The sequence below is a fragment of the Mobula birostris genome, chromosome 24 (assembly GCF_030028105.1).
Source record: "Mobula birostris isolate sMobBir1 chromosome 24, sMobBir1.hap1, whole genome shotgun sequence".
NCBI lineage: Eukaryota > Metazoa > Chordata > Chondrichthyes > Myliobatiformes > Myliobatidae > Mobula > Mobula birostris.
The window spans coordinates 44,252,035-44,268,753 of record NC_092393.1 but is presented as its reverse complement, the minus strand read 5'-3'; the positions used below and the strand labels follow the sequence as shown (position 1 = coordinate 44,268,753).

Genomic DNA, 16,719 nt, shown 5'->3' with positions numbered 1-16,719 from the left:
TGCTGGAATGGAAATAGGAATTGTAATTAAAACGTTTGGCCACTGGGAAGTCTCGCATCTGGTGGGGGGTGCGGAGGTGCTCGACGAAGTGGTCCTCCAATTTATCATGAGTCTCATTAATGTAGAGGCGGCCACATCGGGAGCGCCACACACAATAGACAACCCTAGCAGATTGGCAGGTGAAGTGTTGCCTCACCTGGAAGGACGGCTCGGGGCTTTGAAGGGAGGTGAGGGAGGAGGTGAATGGACAGGTGTAGCACTTTGGCTGCTTGCGGGGTTAAGTGCCAGGAGGGAGATTAGTGTGGAGGGACGAATGGACAAGAGAATCCAGCCCTGCATAAAGGCAAATGACCACTTGTTGAGCTCTCAGATCAAGACTTTCATCTCCAACAGAGACATCGACTGTCCATTTCTCTTAACCAATACTGCAGTTTGTCTTTATGCTAATGACAAGTATGATTGCTACAGGGCTGGAACTTGGCACAAAATCCAACTGCCACCATTAGCACTCTTGAAGCAATAAGTTATCCCATTACTCAGAGTGGAGAGGGTTGCACCGTGTTGGTGCGGTGTGGACCCCGTTGAGAGGCAGCTTATCACTGACGTAGACTCAAGACTGCAACCTGACTGTACAACCTGCATGGAAAGTATATTATTTGAGCATTCAAATACCTTCCCTGAACTTCATCAAATATCCTTTGCTTCAGAAACTTTATCACACGCAAGATCTAACAGATAATCACAAAACATTGCTTTGAAAGTAACATAACATGAACAACCTGTTGAGTTTGCATTTTATTATGGAATCCATTGGCATTCAGATGTTCCACAATGTACAGATGAGTGGTGCTGCGCTTCCATATCCTTCCCTGACTGTTCTTCAGCAGACCCAACACCAGAATCTTGAAAAGGAATTCTTCCAGTCCTTTCCTTACCTTGCAAAAACAGAAGACTCAGAAAGATTAACAAAAACTCTCCAATAACCCGGACTTCAGATACGATTGACATTTATTTCAAAGACAGGACTGATTCTGTCCTAAGGTTTAAATGGGAACAGGTAGACATCAAGTACATGGAACTTTTTCCCTCCACTTTAATAGAGGGGGAAATCACTCAAAGAACATATTAAATAAAAAATAGGAGCAGCAGGAGGTCATTTGCCATTTGAACCTGCTCCAATATTCATCAATGGCTGATCAGTGTCACTTTTCTGCATGACCTCTATTCCTTTATTGTCCAGAAGTCCATCAATCTATTTTGAGTCAATTCCAGGACTGAGCTTCTATAGCCTCCCTAGAACAGAGAATTGCGGAGATTTACCACCATCTGAGGGAAATGATTTCTCTTCATCTCAGTTCCAGAGGGCCTGACCCTTATTCTCAGGCTGTGACTCCTGGTTCTAGACTCCTCAGCAAATGGAAACCTTCCTCAAACACCTAACCCCTGGAGCCTTCTAAAAATATTTTGGTTCAATCTCCTCTCCTCCAGAAGAACTTTAAGTCTTGTCTTCTCTATTTCTCACATGGCAAAATGACCATACTAGCAAGAAGTCTGGTTGATCTTCGCTGCACTCCCTCGATTACAAGCTTATCCTCTATAAGGAGACCAAATCTGAACACAATAATCTAGATGCTTTCTCACTGAGGTAAATGCAGTAGAAATTGGTAGATGATTGTAGATCTCCAAATTTAGGCTTTGGATATTTGGCTCTGCAATAATCTAAATAAAGGAAACCAGTTTGGTAAAAAAAAAAAGGGGGGGAGTCATTCTGGTTGTCTGGCAGTCAACATTTATGGACCATCTCAAATATTGCAAGTTTCTTAGCACAGGCATCCTCAAACAAACAAAAATTTGACAACAAGCAACAGAAAGCTGGAAGTAATGGGCAGGGATTGTAGAAGGGATGAGGGGAAGAGAAGGGAAAGTAAAAATGGTGTGATTGAAACAAAGCTAACCATTTCAGAAATTACTAAATGATGGAGGATCGGTATCAGAATTAGACCGATACATTGATAATAACGTGCTAAGGAAGGTTTCTTGCAAATTTTTCAACTATACGGATTGAATAGGAAAAGAAGTCTATATACGAATAAGAAGTTCGAAAATAGAGGGTAGCAATGAGGAAGAAAAGCTTCTGGAAATTGCATTACATTTTTAGGGAAGAAAACTAGCTGTTGAAAATAGCTCCGATTTCCTTCAGAAAGGTGGCACTGATTTTAACTGCTGAGACTTGGCAGAGACCAAACTGAGGAACATCCAATGATGAATCTAGTAATTGAAAACCTATCTATCATCCCCTGCCATTCCATCACTGAATCCCCCATTATCAAGATCTGGAGAATTACCACTGACCAGAAAGCAAAATGGAGTAGTAATATACATAAGATGGCTACAGGAGTATTTCAGAGGCTAGGAATCCAGTGGCACAGAACTCACCTCCTAACTCCCCTATCCACCATCTACTGGCTAAGGCTCAAGTCAGGAGTGTGATGAAGTACTCTCCACTTGCTTGGATGAATGCAGCTTCAACAGCGCTTTAGCAGCTCAACGCCGAACTGGATGGAGCAGCCCACCTGATGGGCAGGCACCCCATCCAAAACCACTCCCCCAGTCCACCGCCAGCACACTCTAATGGCAGCTTGTACCATCTGCAAGGTGCTCACCAAGACTCCCAGACAGCACGTCCCAAACTCATGACATCTCCCAATCAGAAAGACAAGGTAGCAAACGTATGGTGAACACCACCATCTGGATTTGCCCTTTAACCAAACAGCACCTTGATGTGGAAATATATCACCATCCTTTACCACCATTGGATCAAAACAGAACCTAGAGCACGATAGCACAGTATAGGCCCTTCGATCCACAATGATCTGACTTCTTCACCTACTCTAACATCGATCTAACCCTTCTCTCCTACATAGCCCTCCAGTTTTCTATCATTCATGTGCCTATCTAAAGTTTTCTTGAAAACCCCTATATCTACCACCACCCCTGGCAGGATATCCCATGCACCTACCACTCTGTGTAAAAAAAAAAAAAATCACCCCTGACATCCAGTCCTATACTTTCCTCCAATCACCTTAAAATAACGCCCTTAAAATTAATCACTTTTGCCATGGGTAAAAGTCTCTGGCTATCCATTCTTATCATCTTGAACACCTCTGTCAAGTCACTGCTCATCCTCCTTAGCTCCAGAGAGAAAAACCCTAGCTCATTCAACCTATCCTCATAAGACAAGCTCCCTAATCCAGGCAGCATCCTGGTAAATCTCCCCTGCACCCTCTCTAAAGCTTTCACATCCTTCCTATAATGAGGCAACCAGAATTGAACATAATATCCCAAGTGTGGTCTAACCAGGGTTCTATACAGCGGCGACATTATCTCAAGACTCTCGAACTCAATACCCCAACTAATGAAGACCAACAGACTATTCACTTTCTTAACAACCTCAAAGAATGTTCCCCCAACCTGAAACTTTCTCCCAAATAGCATTGTGGGTAAACCCACACCTCACGGAGTCCAGAGGTTCAAGAAGGGAGACCACCATCACCGTCTCAAGGGCAACTACACATGGGCAATTAAATACTGGCCCAGCTTGCAAAACCAACACCCACTGAATGAATAGTAAAATAAAATCTTAAAACAGTTGCACTCTCTGAACCTGCTTCTTTCCTGCCAAATTCTGACTTTAAGGTGATTTTCTGAGCAGAATCTCCTTGGGAACCATGTGGGATTCCACATATTTAAGTGACTCCAAACCTCTATGTTCATTTTTTGTGAGTGTGGCAGGTGGACAGTTGTGTCTTCATACTGCTTTGCACTTTTCCAATCTCCCAGTAACGCAGGGCTATGAAATTTGATGATTCCTTACTGGTGATACATCAATGTGGAATATTAATGGCTGCCAAAGATCACATGCGCGCATTGAATCCTGTAGCTTCTGAACGATCTGGTTCTCATTAATCACAGGCTCAATTAACCGGATTCTCTTCAGAGCATCACCCAGCGACAGCTTTTCATGCAGTCGGTCAACATAAAGAGATTTTCCTATTTGGGAAGGAAATATCAAAATTATCACAAAGCTTACATTTAGTTTTGGTAGAACTTTAAATCTGTTTGACAGCAGATTGCCCATTATGTTCCCAGTATTATTTTTTTTATTTACTCAATTTGTCTTCTGTTGCACATTGCTTGTTTATCAGTCTTTGATTCTGTATAGTTTGTCATTAACTACATTGTTTTTCTTCATTTTCCTGTAAACAACTGCAGGAAAGATTGCCAGGCCTTTCTTCTGCTGCTGCCCAGGTTGGGACCTGGCTGGGTTTCAACTCAGGACCATCTGCCCTGAAGTCCAGTGCCGATGCCCCCACACCACCAGCTGGCCCCATTTTACTTCAAACTTTTCATCCTATGTCAAGATAAGCCATGCATTTGGTTTAAGAGAAGCTGGATGTTATATTAAATAAGCAGAGTGGAATGTAACAGAAAATACACTTCCACCTTTGTTGTTAATGGCTACATCTTCAATGTCCACTGCCCAGATTTTAATCTAGAACCTCCCTTCTTCTCTGGTTCCTATATCCTCCCAACAAATGTTAAAGGCACCCCCAAATTCCCAATCATAATGTAAATGACTTACCCACTCCAGGCCTTTTTGATGAAATAACTCTGACAGAAAGATTATCATGGAATACATGAGCTGCAGAGTTCTCCCATGGACGGACAGTGAAATGGTTTAGCAAGTATTTTTGAATGGCTTCTGTTTTAATATTCAGCCCTGTAGGAACTTTGTATTGGCGGAGATAGGACGGGATGTAACAGTGCTGGCGTTTAGCATCGATGATTACCGCAAGCTGATATTCGGGATTACAGTGATGCATCAATTCCTCAAAGAGCTCTCCAAACCTGACACTTGTTTCATAATTCAGACAATCGGCATGTATTAAGGTGTAGATTTTCCGTTCCTGAGATCCCCTGCTCAAAGCCCTCCGCAGAAACAGTTCCACTTCCTGGCAGGTTGTTTCCTCAGAGCATAGAAGTACTTCGTCATAGGTTGGCAGTGGCTGCTCTTCATTTTGCATGTAGATGCACAACGCAGCTGTAAGGACCTCGGGCTGAGGGCAGACTATCAGATTAGGCCTTCCCTGATGCATAGAAGGGGGAGGGTGCCTTCGTACAGCCTTCACATTCAGAGTGGAGAGTCGGCTAAGCAGTTCTCCAAAACTAGCTATATCTAAATGGTCAATTAAGAAAGCAGTCATGTTTTCCATAAACTTGTTCCAAAGGAGAGCAATTGCTGTAGGCAGGCTTGCATCCTCTGGCTGGTAAGTGGTCTTCGATATACCAGCACCATACCCTTCCTCAGATACCAGCTCAGCAGCTTCAATATCATCCAAATGGCCTGTCTCTGGGTGTTGCAATTCAGCAGGCTCCTCATGCCAATAAAAACTGTTCTGATGACCCTCATGATCTCTCTGAATGAATGCCTGAATACAAGCTCTTGGTGGACTCTGCTCTTGTGGGCTTGCATTAGCCAGAGTGGTGTCTTCGAAGCTCACAACAACCTCCTCACACTCATCAACTTCCTGCTGGGTGTCAATTTCCTCCTCATCTTTGGAATTCTCACTCGATAGATCTGCTTGACGCACTATGCTTCTGATCTCCCTGGCAGTGCAGTGAGGTTTAATGAAGGACAACATAGCAATCACCTGCTCAGATAATGGCTTCCCAGCGGCAAAGCGCCCCAGTTCCGAGCACAGATACACTATCTGTTCCGCTGTATAGTAATTCAGGTGGTAAAATGTTGCACGCTTCTTCTCCATATACTCACACCAATCCTGAAGGCATGCCTCCAGTTCTCTGCACAATACTTGGAGCTGTTCAGAGACATCTCCTCTTATTCTCAGGCATTCAACATCTTTGGCATTGAAATTCATTGTCAAACAGACATTGCTCTCTTTACTACAGTACACTTCTGCTGTCCATTTTCTGTAGAGCATGTTTCCAGATGAGTACAATTCAATAAATGCTTTTCCAAGCCTTTGTACGTTGTTAAAATTCTATCAAAATTAAAGAAGTAAAGTCTTAGCTAAATATTACAGCAAACAATGTTTAAGTTATTGATTGTAATACCATGTAAAATTACACTTGTAATAGGCTAATTAAATACTGCAGATATTTTCAGATGCAAAATAGGAAAGACACACTAGCAACGTGATATGAAGTCACGTTAAAGTGAAGAGTTCCACTGGGGCATATTGTGATGGTATAGTCATGTCATAAGACCCACTCTGCCCGAATTGAGGACTGCTGAAGGGTCTCAGCCCAAAGTGTCGACTACTCTTTTCCATAGATGCTGCTTGGCCTGCTGAGTTCCTCCAGCATTTTGAGTGTGTTGAGGACTGCTTACTACTTATGACATAAAGAGGCCATCTGGTCCAATGCGAGTATGCCAACTTCCACGAGAACAATTCCATCAGTTCTATTGACTCTTCTTTATTTTTATGTGGTCCTGAAAGTTATCCTCTCTCTTCTTCTTCGATTCTTCCTATTTATCAACTCTAAAGGGAGAGTTTCCAGTCGTGAGCTAACCTACCAGCATATCTGCGGGATGCAGAAGGGAAGCTGGAGCTTGGGGCACTTAGGGCTACCTAAGTAACAGGGGTTCAATCCTGATCTGAGGAACTGTCAAGGGATAATATGAAAACAACTCACTGACAGATCAGGATTGAGACGCCAGTCCTTAGGTAGCCCGAAGTGTGATGCTGCATACCACCCTCTGAAGCATTACCAATGTAGTTACAAAGAATGACACTCTCCCATCTCCCAACCGGACATGAATGAAAGGATTCTCCATTTCATTCTCTTATTATATGTCCTTAGAAATATCAAATGCTTGTAAACTATTACAAGTCATTAATTTGGTCTTGGATCCACCAGCCAAACCTGATATCTTAAAATAATTATATCCTAATGATGGATGCCTCATAAGGGGGGCAAACATCACTCAGGACCCTCAACACACAGGACATTTCCTCTTCTCATTACTACCATCAGGGAGGAGGTACAAGAGCCTGAAGACACACACTCTGAGATTTAGGAACAGCTTCTTCCCCTCAGCCATCAGATTTCTGAAATGTCAATATCAATAGCCATCTATTCTGAATAATAGTGAAGGTAAAACTATTCAGTTATCATGCCAGTGAGTGTAAAATAGCTGAATTTTTACATTGAAAGCTTGCCTGTTTTCAATTGAAAGTTTTCAATTTTTACATTGAAAACCTCAGGAGAGGTGGAGCGAAGTTACGATGGCACCAACGGTAGCTCCTTTGCTCTATTTCTATCTTTGATATCTCTTTTTTTCCCTTTTGAAGGTTCTTCTGAAGACCCTGACCTGGAGTTACACTCTGAATTTGGCTGTTTGCGGGAATCAGACCTGCTCCAAGGGCCTCACAACCGACAGCTATTTGATATCCCAAAGACGCGGCCTGGAAGACTAGTGAGCCTTCAGGGTGCCGGATTTTCGTGGCTCTGGAAACGGGTTGATTCTAGGCCGGTACGCCTGACTGAAGCGTCGCAGGAGAACATGGAACATTAGGAGCAGCGGGTTAGCTGCGGGGGGTTGTGCGTCCAAAGAGCTGAGCCTTCCTGGGGCCTACTGTCTGGGTGCAAAGCTCGGAAAAAGTAACGCAACCGACCTTTAACATTGTAAATCAGCGAGTTGCTTGTTATGTCTCCCCTTTCGCTGTGAAACGGGGATACCTCTTTTCCCCTTATTAGGGACAGAGATAGCCTGTAGTATGTCAAATTACTGGGTGAACAGGTAGTCTTTGGGGTACTGCAAGTCTTTGTTTTTATTGATGCTTTGCTGCATGTTTGAGTGCTCAGTAGAGGGTGCTGATGCTTTTTTACTGGTGGGGGTGGGGGGGTGTCATTGCCTTACTGCTGCTTGTGCGTGGGAGGGGGGAGCTGGGGAGGCTTTGGGGTTCTGATGTTTAAGTGTCATTCATTCTTTGGGGCACCACTCTGTTTTCATGGATGCTTGTGAAGAAAAAGAATTTCAGGATGTATATTGTATACATCTCTCTGACAATAAATGTATGCATTGAAACCTATTGATCACTGATACACTTTGTGGAGCTGGTTTTCTAGGTCCTGCATCTTGGTATTTATGAAAATCTACAGGCAGTCAACACAAGTAAACAGAAAAATCAAATTAATTTCCTTAATTGGGGTAACACACACAAATGCTTGAGGAAGTCAGCAGGTTAGGTATTGTCAATAGAAAGGAATATAGAATTGACATTTCGGTCTGAGATACTTCACCAGAACTCAATCCCTTATTAGGATAACTAAGTCTGCTTTTTCTGCCTTCAATATATCTACAGCTCCCAAGAAAAGAATAGGGGCAACTTAAAATGGTGGAAATACATTGCATCGAGCTCCAGTAAGATGGCAGCATGTATGCACGCAGTGGCCTCTCGGGGCCAACCAAAGGTGCACTTACTAAGTGTGTTTTTATACATCGTAAGGCTATCCTTGACTCCAGTAGCTAGTTGTACAGCACATCCACCGCATCAGTTAGCTGCTCATTGTTCAGAGTAGCTGGCTGGGGTACTGTAAGAGCCAGTCAGCAGCTCAGAGAAAGCGAGTCAGGCCGTCAGGCCTAGGGGTTTGTGTCGGGCCATCGGGCCTGTGGGTTCGTGTTAGGCCGTTGGGCCTGGGGTTTCGTGTCAGGGCATTGGGCTTAAGGAGAAACTGGATTGAGTTTGGAAAAGCTAGCCTGGGTGCAGACCATGGTGCTGCCTGCTACTCAGAGGCACTGGAACTGGTGCCTTCAAATTGACACAAAGGCGGTGTGCAGTGAAATCCTGACCGTCTTGGACCTTTTTTTTTGCAGTCGCAAGGACCTGTTGGATATTGATTGCCCCAGGCCTGCTTCCCTTGTGTGGTGATGAGACAGGCAGCGAGGCAGCAGCGTCGTCTTGGTTGTGGTGGGGACTAGGCCTCAATCCTCAGGCTTGCATTGTCGCATGTGGTGTCTGGGCTTGGTTGGGGGTCAGCTTCTCTCAACTGTGCTGCCCTCCAGTGTAGGATCGGTGGAATTACATGCTGGTTTGCAAGGAACCGTCAATTTGCGGGGCTTGTCACTCAGGAACTCGGACTAAAAATGTGTTTTCTTACGTGGCTATGTTCTTTTTTCACCTTTCTCATTATTTTGAAAGCGCGGTATATTTTGACACCACAGTAACGAAGTCTCATTCGGCTGAATCCATGTATGGTTTGAATGACAATTAAACTTGATTTGATTCGATTTCTTCATGTGGTATAATATGCATAATTTGAATTGTTAAACAAAACAGTATTTGTCTCAATTAAGTATCTCAAGATTTGAAGTAAAGATTGAAGCGCAGCAATTTACAAGGTATTTTACCCAAGGTATCATCCTGAAAAAGGGTCTTGGCCTAAAACGTCAACTGCTTTCCATAGATGCTGCCTGGCCTGCTGAGTTCCTCCAGCATTTTGTGTGTGTTGCTCTGGATTTCCAGCATCTGCAGACTTTCTCGTGTTAATTATTTTAACCAATAGTTTTTTTTACCTCCATGAACCTGGCCACCTCCTCTTTGCCACATGGCCTTTTCCCTGACATCAGCATTAATTTGTTTTGCAACTCTACGAGTTCTTCCAGTGCATATATCTTCCATTCTTTTGTGCTCTCGTCATAAAGATGAAGGCACAGCACATCTCCAAGTGAAAGCTGAACAAGGCAATAAAAAAAATTAAACAAGATGCCTTCAATTTCAATGCTAAGAGCTGCATACAGTCCACTGTAAGTAAATTAGCAGTAAATAACCTCCTAGTTCTACTTGAAGAGTTGTGAGGTTTTACAAATTTAAGCACATGATATTCATCTCCAGAAGACAACAAGGATATTCACACAGATCCAAAGGTTGGGCAGTTGTGGGGAGGGGTGGTATCAAGTTGGTCAAGATTAGACTTAAAGCACAGATTGAGGCAAAGTAAAGGAAGCATTTACCTCACATTTGGCCTATAGTATCATTAATCTGAGGGTCCTCAGTATAATAAATGGAAATTCTATTCCTAGTATTGTCCTAGTTCACCAAACCCATTGTCGCCAGGATCACAAAGCACAACCTCTTCCAGAACCACTCTTGCTCTCATTACAGAACCACATAACCCAACCTAATCTGGGACAACCTCATCAGGCATTACTTAGCCCAATCTCACCAAGGACAAACTAATGCAAATCATGACAACAACCTGGGCCAACCCAGGATCACCTAATCTTTCAGGATGAGGAGGCTGAGAGTATCTCATCAGCATTATTGGTTTAACTAGTTGACTGTAACAGCGCAAGTACCTTTCCCTTGTGCTGTTGGGCAATATTGCCCACTGCGTAAACTCCTTTGTTGTTGATGGCAGCTGCAAGAGATAGGGAAGATGTTTCAACTGATCCATGACATTCCTTCAGGGTCTTCAGCCATTCCAAATAACGAGCTGAATCTCTCTGTAGGGGCACAAAAAAAATTGCAGCTCATAACGTCATTCACACCCAGTCTGAAATATCAAGGTTGCTCTCTCATCTGCAGCTGTTGCCTGAACTGTTCAGCAATTTCTGATTTTATTTTAGGCTTACGTAAGCACTTGTGGCATTTTGATTATCTTTTTGTCAGAATTGGGCAAAACAAGAGTTGAAACATTAAACTTTCTGACTTCAAAAGGGCCAGAATTAAAACACTTTAAGGCCATTACCAGTTTCTCTGGAAGCCCTGGATCACTTTTTAGAGCTTTCTGGATTTTGTTCACTGAAGTCATTAACTCGGGAAAGCTTGTTTTCTGTTGCAATCCATAAATGAAAGGTGAATAGCCCATGATGGCATCGTGGAAGCAGGCAACACGATCAACCTCCATGTCATTTTCCCCAGCTGATATGGACGCTAAATCCACAAACACTTTAACTTCCCTTAAACCTGGGGAGATTGGGAGATGGGGAGATGGGCAGACAGGGAGATGGGAAACAATAATAAATTAGAAATGGCAAAACATTTTCATCTAAACGAAGCAAAAATTTTAAAGAAATCCAAAAATCAAAGTGATATCTTTACTTACCTGTCAGAGCTTCTTTTACCCACTTTATAAAAGGCTGCCTGAGAATAAATTCATCTAAGCACTCTATGCATTTTGCATTAATTTTCACTAGAAGTTCTTTAGTCTTAATTAGGTCGCTGTCAACATAACTTAATGGTTTCTTCTTGAAGAATGTTTCATTCTGAACAAAAAAGAAACAATTCTTGATGCAAGTAAATGGATAAAAAGTTTCAGGGCAAACTGACATTAACAAATTAATACCCTTGATGTGCTTAGTAATGATTCGATCTTGTAAGTAAATGATTAAAACTGAAGAATGTAACCATGTATTTACTTCCGCTGATCCTCTTCATCACTATCATTAGACGGTTTGGTTTATTTACTCTTACCATTATTCCCTCATCCAAGTCTTCCTAACTTGACATTGAAGTGTTTCTGAAAATATTCTAGAGTTTTCACTGAGACTATAGTCTAAATTTTATTGCTATTGCTACAAGCGTCTGTCATCATAAATAACTTTTACCCAGCTCATAAATGTTGACCATGATAATTTGATTAACCATTACTATATTTTTATAATGCACAATTTTTCAATGAACCCATGAACACTACCTCACTACTTTTTTATTTCTATTTTTGCAGCAGCAGTACAATGCAATACATAATGATAGAAAAATGAACATGAAATACAGTAAGCATTATAATACTTAACATAATTCATGGTCTTTCTCTATTTTTATGTATTACGTTGTACTACTGCCACAAAGACAACAGATTTCATGACATACGCTGGTGATATCAAACCTGATTCTGATTGACCAAGGAGGTAGATGAGGCGTAGCCAGGAGGGCAGCTGAAAAAGGGTAGTGGATGTAGTTTATATAGACTTTAGCAAGGCCTTTGACAGAACACCTCATGGCAGGTTACTCTGGAGGGTTGATAGCAGATCTGACTCACAATTGGCTCAATGGTAGGAAGCAGAGAGGCATTTCTCAGACTGAAACCCCATGTCTAGTAGTGTGCTGTAGGTGTCAGAACTGGGACCATTGTTGTTCATTATTTATATAAATGATTTGAATGACAATGTATAAGGCATAGTTAATAAGTTTGCAAGTGATACTAAAATAAATGGTGTGGAAGGTTATAAAAATCACAGGGGGATCTTGATCATCTAGGTATTGGGCCTGAAGATTGGCAAATGGCTTTCAAGAGAGGTAAATATGAGGTATTGCATTCTGGGAGATCAGACTTGTCCAGTGAATGGCAAGGCCCTGCAGACTATTATGAACGAAAGGACCAAGGAGTGCAAGTGCATAGTTCACTGAAAGCAGTGTTACAGTCAAATAGGATGATGAAGAAGGAATTTGCCATGTTGGCTTTCACCAGTCAGGGCACTAAGTATAGGAGTTGGGAAGTTATAATGCAGTTATCCAAGATGTAAATGAGGCCACGTTTGGAGTATTGTGTAGAGATTTGGTCACCTTGTTAAAGGAAATACGTTATTAAACCGGAAAGGATGCAGAAAAAAAATCACCAAGATGTTGCCTAGACTTGGAGGCCTGAGTTACAAGGAGAAATTGAGTAGACTAGGATTTTATTCTCTGGAACGTAGGAGATTGAGGCTAACCTGACAGAAATACATAGTACCTAGAAGGCATAGACAGAATCAGGTTTAATATCACTGGCATAAGTTGTGAAAATTGACAGGGTGAAAGCACAATCTTTTTCTCAGGGAGAGGGTGCCGAAAGAGGCCATGTTTGAAATCAGAGGAAATAGATTTAAAGGGGCCATCAGAGACAACTTCTTCCAGCAAAAGAAAGGATGGTGGGGTATTTAGAATCAGCCATCAGAAATTATGTTTGAGGCAAGCACATTAGCAACAGCTGAAAGTCATCAGATAAACCCATGAATGGGAAAGGTCTGGTGGGCCATGGGCCAAATGTAGGTAAATGGACCATACGCTGGGCAACACAGTTGGCATGAACAAGTTGGGCCAAAAGGCCTGTTTCCCTTCTGCATGACTTGGTGACCACTATTGTACAATGAAACATCACACATCCAAAACTAAAGTCAATATTATCATTCCATGTACTAATTCACAGAATCATGAAACCTATATACTTACTAATTTTGCCAAGTTCTGAATTTTTGTAAAGTCACCTGACAGCTCTAACTCCTTCACCAACTCCTGAATCACACGGGCAGAATCAGCAGCTAAATGAAGGTCGTAATACTGTTTGATCTGACGAAGCCTCTCCTTAGGCAAGTCTTTTCCTTTCACTGCTTTGAACATTATGGTTAATTCTTTTACTATCTCTTCAGGATTATCTCTCAAATCATAAAACATCCAGTCCACGTTTTGGAATGTTACAGTACTATCTTCAATATTCTCACACAGGTTTTCGTACTTAGTCCAGCAAAGGTCCCAGACACTGCAGCAGAGGTCTTCCAAGGTTTCTTCATCATAGTTGGATGTCCTTGCAGCTTCATTCCAACAGTTTAAAAGAACGATGCTGTCTGCCGTCTCCTGCATTTGAAATGCCATCGCTTTGATGCCTCTGCTCAGGTTGAAGTATCTAATGTCAGGAGGAGGCCGATCCTTGGATTGTGCATTTGTCCAACTATTGATGCTGACCAGTTCATTCAGTGGCCAGCAGTGGACATTGGTCTCATGACTTTCTTCCAGCGATGGTAGGTCAGTGACTACAAAGGCAATCAAGCAAAGGTATTTCTCCATATCAAGTATGCAACATCTTACAGCACATTAAAAATATTTAGATCTATTAAAATCAATACCACTAAGATGCAAGTTAGCTTAAGTTTCAATTCAGGCATGAGAACTGTGAAGTTACAATCAAATGGATATATCATAAAGACAAACACAAGAGAGTGCAAATGAAGTTTTAAAAAATGAAGCAAAAAGCAGCATCTGTGGAAGTAAAGGAATGGTCACCATGTTGGATTGAGTCCCTGCATTTACATACAGCCATAACAAAAGGTGGCACATTAACTTAAGACATTTCAACAGAAAAGCTGATTTCATTTATTTTGGTTATTTCAACTTACAACTTTTCTGTAGGGTTAATGTTGGTCAATACCCAACAGGATTCCTTCTGAAATCATTACAAAACCATGAATAACTTGATTTGTTCAAATCTGGGCTGAGGCAGAAAATGTTTCTGAACAAATTCTTGCCTATTGAACTGCGACTTGAAGGAAAATGTCAATCCTGTTGTTGGATCAGTTTCTGTACCCTGCAGTCATTGAAATGATATGACAATATTGGTAATAGGACAAAGAACAGGGAACAGGACTGCACAGGAACACGCCCTTCAGCCACAACGCTGTGCTGAAATATTTAAATTAGTAATCTAATGCCCAATTAATCTAACCCCTTCCAAACAAAATTCATTTAACAGCTTCATGTTCAACTTGCTGACTCATAATTATTGGTCTATTCAGAACATAAGCCACAACTGGAGAAGTAATTCCTGTGGTGAACAATGGACTGTGCAGTGCCGAACTTTAACTATTGCTACCTTTGTTAGTCGTTGCAACGTGAGAAACAAATCCAAAGAGTGAATCAAAATCTTACAACTGTAAGAGCACATGACAACGAATCAAAGAATGAAAAGACTCAGGTGGAGAAAATGAGGAGTATTGTAAGATTAGGAAGGAATAACTGAAAGGTTATATTACAATGGAAGTATTTGACATTCATATTGATCATTTCTTGAGGTAAATTGTTAGATCTAGCCTGTACATTGGTATTTCCTTTATTACTTCACAACAGTATCTATTTCTATCGGAGTTTGCAATACTTGAGAAATTTCAAAAGGAATTTTATGTATTTATTGTTAAAGATACAGCACATTGATAAACCCCTCCAGCCCAGTTACACCCATGTGATGAACTAACCTACTAACCCATATGTCACTGGACTGTGGAAGGAAACCAAAGCACCCAGAGAAAACATACGCATTCATTGGGAGAAGATACATACAAACTTCTGACAGACAGAAGCACTAATTGAACTCGGGTCAATGGCACTGCAATAGCGTTATGCTAATTGCTACATTACCACGTCGCTCCCCCTTTCATCTTTCCTCCTTCAATTCTCCAATTGTGCCCAATGGTTCTGACACTATTAGGTTAAAAAAAACTCTGCAGTTTAAGTCCTGATCTTCCAGGCATGTGCAAAAAGTTGAAGCCATTTTTTTTGGAGGGATAGGTGCATACTTCCTAGATATTATGAAGCCAATGTGGACATATCCTACAGAACCGACTTATCATTGAGAAGACTACCGCCCCATCTATCTATCCTTTGGCAAATTTGATACATATATAATACATGCAGCATCTTCAGAAAGGGAAGTTTAATAAGTACTTACCTGTAATGATTCCACAAATTTTGTTAATCATATTTATCAGAGTTCCAATGGCCTTTTTCTCATTCTGAAAGGCTTTAAGTTCTTCTTCTCTAGCTGACAACAGAGGTTCAACAGGAACCTGAAAGAAATTCTTACCCCAATGTACCGGATTTTTCCGTTCTGTAAATCAAGCACATGTCATCAGTTTTTCTTTACTGTACAATTCAGACTCCTTCCACAAAAGCCATTGGAACAGGGCAAGAAAATGTACACTTAATGGCCACTTTATTAGGCACCTCCTGCACCTAAAAAAGTGGCCACTGAGTGTATGTTCATGTCACGCTTTCAGAGATGCTCTTCTGCACACCACTGTTATATGAAGTACTGTCGCCTTCCTGTCAGCTTGAACAGGTCTGGCTATTCTCCTCTGACCTCTCTCATTGACAAGGCATTTCTGCCCACAGAACTGCCACTCAGTGATGTTCTTCCAGAGTCTAGTGATTGTTGTGTATGAAAACCGAAGGAGATCAGCATTTTCTGAGATATTCAAACCCACCCCCCTCCCACCTGGCAGCAACAATCTTTCCACGGTCAAAGTCACTTAGATCACATTTCCTCCCCATTCTGATGTTTGGTCTGAACAACAACCGAACTTCTTGAAGATGTTTGCTGCCACATGAATGGCTGATTAAATACTTGCATTATACAGCAGCTGCACAGGTGTACCTAATAAAGTGGCCACAGTGTATATTGAGCAACCACACTGTTGCATCGACAAACATACACACACGCGCGCGCGCACACACACACTTTTGGGATGAAGCAAACTTAGAACAGAGCATAGGCCACCATTCACTGAATTAAGATTCTGACTTCCCACCTTTATGTGGCAACTTTGAACAAACACATTGAAGCCACATCTTAGTTTTCAAGACACACAATGAGAAGAACCTCAGCTCCTGCTATCCAGCAACTGCTGAGCAGAATATGAGTTAACATTTAGTAACTCCACTCTATTGTACGTGGACCGTTAACAATATTAGTACTCAGGTCACGTCTACCTGAGTCAGCTATATAAACATGAGTCTTTTCCGCTCCAATAGCACCCCAAGGCATTTCTAGCAGTCTTCAGCTGAGATTACTGTAAAAGGGACTCCAATCAGTGATACCTATCAATAACTAAGTGACAGGTCAATACGCTGCGGAGCCTGGATGAAGAAAGTTAGTCTGCCATAT

At 41.8% G+C, this 16,719-nt stretch overlaps 1 protein-coding gene across 5 annotated transcripts in view; it reads right to left on the bottom strand.

Annotated features, from left to right (window-relative positions):
- Nucleotides 1-16,719, bottom strand: part of LOC140187284 (E3 ubiquitin-protein ligase rnf213-alpha-like) — a 177,529-nt gene that overhangs the window by 101,794 nt on the left and 59,016 nt on the right. For all 5 annotated transcript variants that reach the window (XM_072242436.1, XM_072242438.1, XM_072242440.1 and 2 more), the window contains 9 exons: nt 15,505-15,663; nt 13,239-13,816; nt 11,134-11,293; nt 10,777-10,994; nt 10,385-10,531; nt 9,602-9,760; nt 4,643-6,062; nt 3,875-4,050; nt 780-935 (listed from right to left, as the gene is read on the bottom strand). In XM_072242436.1, the coding sequence (XP_072098537.1) occupies nt 780-935; nt 3,875-4,050; nt 4,643-6,062; nt 9,602-9,760; nt 10,385-10,531; nt 10,777-10,994; nt 11,134-11,293; nt 13,239-13,816; nt 15,505-15,663 (3,173 nt within the window). The remainder of the gene's footprint in view (nt 1-779; nt 936-3,874; nt 4,051-4,642; nt 6,063-9,601; nt 9,761-10,384; nt 10,532-10,776; nt 10,995-11,133; nt 11,294-13,238; nt 13,817-15,504; nt 15,664-16,719) is intronic.